The sequence below is a fragment of the Phymastichus coffea genome, unplaced genomic scaffold (genome assembly GCF_024137745.1).
Source record: "Phymastichus coffea isolate CEN01 unplaced genomic scaffold, Cenicafe_Pcof_1.1 PCOF00321, whole genome shotgun sequence".
Lineage (NCBI taxonomy): Eukaryota > Metazoa > Arthropoda > Insecta > Hymenoptera > Eulophidae > Phymastichus > Phymastichus coffea.
The window spans coordinates 8,510-17,154 of record NW_026707132.1 but is presented as its reverse complement, the minus strand read 5'-3'; the positions used below and the strand labels follow the sequence as shown (position 1 = coordinate 17,154).

The following is an 8,645-nucleotide window of genomic DNA, read 5'->3' as shown; positions in this document are numbered from 1 at the left end:
GCTTTTAAACTTCTTTTCTTTAAACGTAACGGATTCCTCGACATTTCTTCTTCCAAGCCCGATGTCTATTTATAATTCATAAAGTTATATATTTTCCAGTTCAAGCATCAAATCTTTCAACGCATCCATCATGTGCGCACACACAGCATCGTTTGCGTAGCCATCTTAGGGCTTCAAGTTCGGAGCTCAATAAAAATCTTCTGGATAAAAAAAGTCAAAGGCCAAAACAAACGTAGTAGTACTACGCATCGGATAATAACCGTTAGAAATGCCTCTCTCCCTCAAGTTAAATGAGCAAAAAATCCAAAAAGAACGTGACCTGTCGGAGGCAAAAAACGAGTTCCAACGAGAGAGCGAGAGAGCAAGAAAGAGAGAGAGAGAGAGGGAGGGAGACAGAAGGGAGAGCGGAAGGGAAAATTTAGACGCATGGGAAAACAGAGGAGGCATGTACATATACCCCCGCGCAGTCAAGTGCCGACGAGGCGACGTTCCAACGAAAAACGATGACGACGCTCTGTCGCGCGTACACTGAATCATACATTAACGTATCTCTTCGCCGTCGTCGTTGACGCAACTACTGCCGGACACGCTATCTCCGCGGAATCTCACACGACTTCACAGAAGCGCGAGCTTCTTAATTAGATAGCCACCTCTCTCGCGCTTTCTTTTATTCCCTTTTCAATGTCCAGCTTCCGGAGCTTGTCGCTGGTTGAGCCTGAAACGCATGCATCTCCAATGCCTAGTTTGCCGCCAATTTACCTCCAGTTTTCGCAAATTGAATACGACGATGAGCGTTGCGCTCGAACATTATTGGCCGGGAAATGAGGATCGAGTACGTAGCGAGGTAGCGGCCAGATGAATTTCAATTGAACCATTGATAAATCGAGGTCGTTAGGGCGACGAAAGCATTATTCGAAGTCCATAGTCACTCATTTCTTAAATGTCGATCGGCAGCAATTACGCATGAATAATGTATACGCAACATGCTTGATGATTAAAAGCCATACTCACCCAGTGTTGTGACGTGACGACTTCTCCATCGGCTGCCTCGAGGTTCGGCTGGCGACAGCAACGGCAAAAATAAAAGCACACGAGCCATCAATAATCAGGCTAATAAGAGAGATCCTGCCGATCGGATACTGTCGCGCGACGACGGCGGCGATCAAACAGTGAAAAGACTCGGTGACTTTCGTCGGGCGGTAAGCTCACTCTCTTCCCCGGTTGTTTTTATTCCAAGTGCGGCTTCGGCCCGTTATTTATCGCGAGCACACGGCGCGTTCGGTGAAAGCACGTGGCAATTGCGCAAAACACGTGGCAAGCACGCACGACATATTACGACGACCGGCGGGGGGGGGGGGGGTACATGCACGTCGCTGCACCGTGCGCGTATCGCCACGCGCGTGCGTGCGCGCGTACCCTCTCGGCGTAATAACGATAATCACGATAATCGACGGCCACGCCGAAGCGACTGCTCGCTGGTTAACGTCACTGCCATGCCTACGGAAATTCGAGTCAGCTATAATTTAAATCGCAATTACTTCGCGAATGAGAATGCGCGCGCGCTTTAAGGTGCGCGAGGGCTAACTCTGCAATTTATTTGCGCTTTCGCTCCCGAAACTTTGTACGCGTATGCACTGGCGCGCCGCTCTTTCTTCCTCTCGCGCGCGATCGACTTATTCGGATGCGCAACTCCCATTGCTTTTTTCTTTCCAACTTTTTGCCCGCCTCGCGAATTTTCGTAACCGAGTATTCTCGCAATCGCCTCGCCGTCTGAGCTTACTTTCGGTCGTGTAAATGTGTAATGTTAAAGTGAAACTTACATCCTTTTTCTTCTTGGTGTTGGCGCCTGCACCTGAAAATAATTTTTGACGATCTTACACTGTTACTTGGTCGTTATCGATGCCGTTATCAATAAATGACTTATAACTAAAGGTAAGGAGCAGCATCTGCACGAGATGCATCGATTTATCAATCCACTGACTTAATTGTGAATAATAATCGATCCGTCGTGTACTTCGGAACTCTACGTAAACAGGATAAATGTCGAAGAGATATAAATTAAGAGAGAGCTAATTAAAAAATCTTAAGATCATTACCGACTTTTTTTACCTCGACTGTCTTAATCAAGTCATTAATGCGCTGCTTTAAGATTGTTAGTGAAAGATATTTGCCTCCCGGTGCAGAGAGTCTTTTCTTCATTGCGATTATAATGACGAATTAATGAGCGATCTTTCGCCTTGGCGTTTTAATGACATTCCGCGTTTAATGTGAAGCCGTGTTTAACAAATTATTGATCGTGGATGTTGCGTTTAATTTTAACGATTACATTTCACGTCTCAAGGCGTCGATGAAAATTCAATTCCGTGTCCATAACTTGATCGAAAAAGAAACCCAATGCGCTTGTTGTTCAATATAAATGACATAGTTACCAGACATCCGAGGCCCATTACCAGTTGGCGTAGTATTCGCGACGGCAGGTCCAGACTGTTGGGCCGCTCGACTGCCGAAAGGGAAGTACGGCGAATCTGGTGGATAGGTGGTTGGATCGTCGACTCCTCCGCCAGGACTTGCCGTACCACCCCCACCAGGACCAGCCCCAGGACCTCCGGCAACCGGGCCGAAACCACTTCCATACGTCTGCAACAGAGAAGCGGGGAATAAGTGATGAGCTGCTGATGTGTGAAAAATTGCTTCGTTCGATTGCACGCGAAGTCAGAGACGCTGCGCGATACTGATTCAATTGTGCGCCACTGCTGTCTGCCTTTGGGGCGGCTGGCACAAAAGGGGTGAAAAGACGTGTCCCGAGAGAGACGAGGGAAAGAAGAGTGGCGTGGGCGAACAACCGAGCGAGGCACTATTCGAGCATGAGTGTTTTAGGGATCAGAGCGAATTTTAACGCGGTTGATATGGATATTAAGTGGATAAAGGGATTAACTCGTGCAAAGAGTCTTGATATGATGATTAATTTCAATTGTCTTTTCGAGACTGAGTATCACTTTTTTCCCTAAGTTTCTCATCGGCGATGTACATTTTCTCGCCGCTATCTACGACCTCGGAACCGTGTAAAATCAAGATTACCTGCGGCGACAAATGTATAAAAATACAGTGTCAAAATACTTAGAACGTGACATCGGCCGACGCGGAAAATCAATAGCTTATCGGTCACGGTTCGGCTATATAGTCCATCGCTTGATTAGATATAGACGGACGTCAACAAAAAATAAGCTGTCGCACGGTTACTTGGTATTGGATTTATTCAATGATATCGCAATGATGATATAACACGAAATATATCTGAAAGTGAAAAAGTAATGAACACTCGCTGAGAGTGAAAGAGGCCAACGGGTAATTATTCTATTCGTTAATAAGTACTTTTCAATCGATCGTAAGCCTTATTTTATTCCTTTTGCCATTAACGTATATAGAATTTTGAAAAAGATATATCAATAGAGTTACCATCTGAATATCTTTAAAGTGTACTGCGAGCTTTGTAATTTTAATAATTTATCAGAATGAAAATTATGTGTTGATCGATTCTCGGCTTTTGAATTACGTTGTCAATCAGGAAACAGTAACGCGTTAACATTGTTTTGCAAACCGTCTTGACGCACTTACGCGGAACGAGTCGATTTTTCGACGCGAATAATCCAAAAATACGTCTGTGAAAGCCCAACTATCGCATAAGTCTAAACGAAATCACTTCCGAGAACGCATGGTCCGGAAGTGGCATGTAAAAAAGTAAGCCGAGTAAATATATAACGCGGACAACTCATCATGGCGTATAAGAAATGAGAAAAAGGAAGGCGTCGAGATGATAGATGTACGATCAGTCCAATTTGTAGATTCGCTGGAGTCAAGCGATATTCGGTCAAGAAGAAGCTTGGCGGTGTGCCAGCAAGTAAAGAGAGAGAGAGAGAGAGTTCAGCCAAGTCTTGTACCTTTTGCAACCCCCTTTCGCGAGCTATAAATACGCACGCTCGCGGGATCGAGACTTTCGCTCGGCTGAATTTCTCTTCTCGATACTGTACTCCGAAGCCAGGATATCGCGCGAAGGAAAGTAATAAACTTAGCCGAAATAAATCCGCGTGGAATTCAAAGACTTCACTCGCCCACGACACTTTATTCCCTTTTGTTGTGTCTACGCGCATATCATTCTATACTTTTTCATTTCAATGCTATTTTCATTTTTCATGCTTTATATTTTTATTGCATTTTTCTGCTGCTATATTTTGTCCGTATTCCATCATTGCTGATTGTCGAATACCGTTTTCTGGTTATCAATTGTATTGTTATTTACTTCATTTTCAACTTATCAATGATAAAGAATTAATCTTAATTACAACTTAAACAGTATACAAAGTCAATTGTAGGTAATATCTTGTTGAGTCACTCTATCTTTATAATTAGCAACTAAAATTTATCCATAAACGTTTTTTCAAATCTATCGAGTATTTTCACAACTTCATCTACAAAAAATTTTTGTATTTAAATAATACCTTCTTTTCAAACGTTTTTATTATTGGCTTAAAACGTGTTAATATATTTTTGTCATTAAATATTTAATTTCAAAATGTTCTGAAAAAGAGCTTTATAAACATTTTTAGCTGTAACATGTAACGACTATTGAAATTTCTGGTAATATAAATAAATAAAAACCGACGAAATTTGATGCGTATTTCATCTCAAAGAATATAGGAAACTATAATGAAAGAAATAATCCAAACAAATTTACAAATATTTCGTGAATTTATGCTTTAACCTATAGTAATTTGGTTACAGCTATCCTAATACCTGTTTTTTGTCGTACTTTTTTTGTAATTTTTAACAAAAATATATAAAAGTACGCTATTATCTGTCAAATTTATACTAAATGCATAGAAAGAAATACTATACATTAAATAAAAAATACTATAAAAACAAATAAATTTTACTGCATAGTACAGTAAAAAACCTATATGTCATAATTGCTATATTGTTCTGTATAATTTTACCGGGTAATGTGGTTTTTTTGCTCAATTGATGTATTGCATTGAACAACATATTTCAGCTGTATAGTCTTGCGCATGTGCGTAACCACATAGACCGAGATATTCCATTCCGAATTGCAAGCAAGTGGCAAGCCAGCGATAATGTTTCTTTTGTTCCTGTGCACAATGGTTCATGCTTTTGAGTACGTGCAATGTTAGCATCATACCAAGCGAATCGTACGCGATTCCAAATTTACTCTGTTAAACGAGTATACATTCGTTAGTTAAATAATGTGCAACAAAGTCACGTAATATTGTTTTTAATCTCGCGAAATGTTAAATACTTCTATAATTCCATAATGTTCAATTGCTTTTTATACGACATTTATACGAGTAACACAATAGTAAACAGAGATTAATTGCATTGAGCACGTGTGAAGAAAACGCAACATTAAGTTCTTCGGATCCAATACATAATCTTTTCGAAGGTGTAGATAGTTACGATTTAGCACAAAGTTTATCCTATTTAATATTTACTAACAGGTGTTTCACTTTCGAAGAATTAAACTATAAAATATGTACGTATGATTACATTAAACAGTGTCGATAAACCTGTTAAAATCAAGAAATCATATTTAAAATATAAGTATATCATAAGTACCATAATTTATAGTTTACTTGAAAATGACCCTATGTGAAAATTATATTTATCTTTAAAATATATTAATACTATCATTTGCAATCGTAATAATAAAAAAAGAAACATATAATTATTTGACTGTATTATTCTATAATTCTATGAAGTCCAAGCATCATTTTCTTATTCACTACCCATGATTTATGTTATTATTTGGAACTTTATGCAGAATAAGTTGTTGAAGATTTGAAGGAAAATATCAAATTGGGAAAGACATCAGGATCAACTACAAGTAGTACAATAGTTCTGTAGCTATTTAATACCACATAATGCAACATTTTCAATTTATTAATTCAAAATCTGATTGTATAACTTATGCACGTGGTAAGAAAACATTCTATTCCTCAAAAACTTGAAAGATTATCATTGCTATATCAAAAAATTACCAAAAACGACGATTGATAAAGTTATGACTATAAAATGGCTTAAAATTAATGAAAATAAAATGAATAAAGATAAGTATTCGGAAAATAAGCTACATTGTCATTTTGTTTCTAACGTCGTAAAAAAGCGAATATTATGTTCTGACTGGTCGATTTAATGGCTATTTATATATGTATTTATCTGCGGACAAAATATATGATTGGAATGATTTTAAATACCACATAATTGAAAAAATTAATGTCGAAAATTGCAGTGTTTCGTATACAACTCTCCTTTCTGATGAATATTACTATTTTTCGAAGTATTAATTGTGTTTTTATGTGCATCTCTATCATTATGAATGAAAATTATTATATTTACATGTTTATCCACAAACCTACAAAAATTATTTTATAAATAATTTTGTTTTTCCGTAGATTAATAACATTCAGTTTGAATCAAGTAAAATTTACTATCCATTTGAAATATTATCTACCAAACAGTTCGGTAAAAATTTTGTAATGAACCAAAATTACAAATCTGTATGGTTCACAATCGACAAAAACTCAATCTGTAACCAAATAACTATACTTTTTAGTAAAAATTTACAAAATATTCCTATTCTCTTAGTGTACGTATAGATAACATTACGATTTCTGAATGACAGATAACTAATTATCGAGATCCTTTATCATGTGATTAATAAGCGAGATATTTACTTAAAATTGTTTCCGAATTTTATATATTTTTTATAAATAACTAAAATAAATTATTTAAATAATGCCTCCAAATAATAGCAAAAGAATTGCTTCGTTCTCTACAGAAAACTCTGACTCTATTAGACTTTTTACTCCTAAAAGCGATGGGAAACGAACTGTTACAATTAATTTATACCCATAACTGTAATAAATATCGATATATTCTCTGCAAAAATAGTTTGTAATATAAATAATTAAAGCAAAAGAACGAAATTTGGCACATTTCGAAGTTATAATACGTTTTCACTTAGCCCGCAAGCACGCAAGCAACACACATCGCTGCTTCTTCTTTATATACACACACAGATACATACACATACACACACAGATACATACACATACACACACATACACGGTAGATCGTCCCATCGCCACATAGATGAGAAAGATAGGACATAAGCGATATTAAACCCAGCATCCCGAGGGTTCTCAACCCCCCCCCCCCCTCTGCGCCACTCCAGCAAAACATATTAACTTTGTATCTTTTATAGGAAACAACTTTGTCTTTGGGAGCTTTCGCATTCGAAAGCAAATCAATTCGACGAAATTTCACGGACGCAGATATTTTTAAAAACTTTTCCGTCATAAAGTTAACGACACATAAATACTGGGAGCTTTCATATGATGAAGAAAAAAAAGGAGAAAACTGGATAGGGAAGCTTGGTGCGACAAGGGCGAGGATGAGAGACCCTCTCGGGTTTTGTCGGTGGTGTTGGCGAAAATATTGCTCAGGGGGCGGGTTGGAAGAAAACTTTCCTCGCAGCGTGGCGGCGGTGGTGGCGACGGCAACGACGAGTCAGATTGAGGTTGGAGAGAGATAAACATTTTCTCAAATTAACTTGTGGCCAATGTCGCCATATTGTGCAAAATGGCAATTACTTAATGCAACAGATAAATCAATTTCGCCGGAGCAATAAAGAAGGAAGGAGCGGCAATAGCGGCGCTTTCACGAGATTACAAAAGCTCTCTCTCGCGAGAGAGAGAGAGAGAGAGAGAGAGAGGTGTTGTGGGAAGGTGTACACAGCTAACTTACCATTCCGTCGTCGATCGTGGGTCCATACGCCGACGGGAAATTTTGCTTCTCTGCAACAGAAAAAAGAAAATACGTAAGCCCAAGCCAGAAAGGCAGAGTGTGAGCGCATATACGACGAATTTATAAAACACGGGAGTTTGTCTGAGCGCGAGGCACAGGCAGAAAACACGGGGGGTCGTGTGGAAAAGTGGCGCGGCGGGAAATCTCGCCGGCCTCTCGAAATCGATACAAAATTAATGCCAGCATAAAACCCCGATGCGTCTTTATAAATCAAAAAGGAGAGAGAGGCTGTAGGACTGTTTTGTTTCGGGGGCGCGAGCAGCACTGAATACACAATGGTTTGCGGCGGCCTCGCGCGCAAGCTCTGATAGAAAAAGACCGAGGCCGGAATGGCGCTACGATCTCCGAGATTCTGTTTCATATTAATGTCAGCGAGAGAGAGAGAGAAAGCAAACAGCTACGAGGAGCAAGACCGAACAGCGAATTTATGGGGGTTATGTGATCGGGCATTGGCTGCGAGCCCGTACAAGAAGGAAAAACTCAACGATCCCAGTGCGCGAGCGACCGCAAGAGACACTGATATTTTATGTATACGCGCATAAATCAAAATTCCGCGTGCTGCGCCTTTTACGCGCGCGATCGTCGATGCGTCTTCATTATCATGGCGGAAGGACATCCCTTAAGTAAGCTTGCCTCGTTCTCGATCTTTATCTCTCTGTAATTGTCGGATGCATACGTAAAAGAGACAAGCGTCTTATGTACCTTTCCATTGTCTCTTGACGTTTTTTCAAAGCTCTGATGCGCGCTGGCGAGAACATTGATATCCT

The 8,645-nt window shown here is 39.4% G+C and overlaps 1 protein-coding gene across 1 annotated transcript; it reads right to left on the bottom strand.

Moving 5' to 3' along the window:
• Positions 1-1,011: 1,011 nt before the first annotated feature.
• On the bottom strand, positions 1,012-7,863 carry LOC131674853 (atrophin-1-like; the record flags this gene model as incomplete). Its single annotated transcript, XM_058953665.1, has 4 exons — positions 7,819-7,863; positions 2,430-2,637; positions 1,821-1,852; positions 1,012-1,059 (listed from the first exon to the last, which is right to left on the bottom strand). Coding segments are annotated over exons 1-4 (291 nt in total), but the record flags the coding sequence as incomplete, so codon positions are not given.
• Positions 7,864-8,645: the final 782 nt, after the last annotated feature.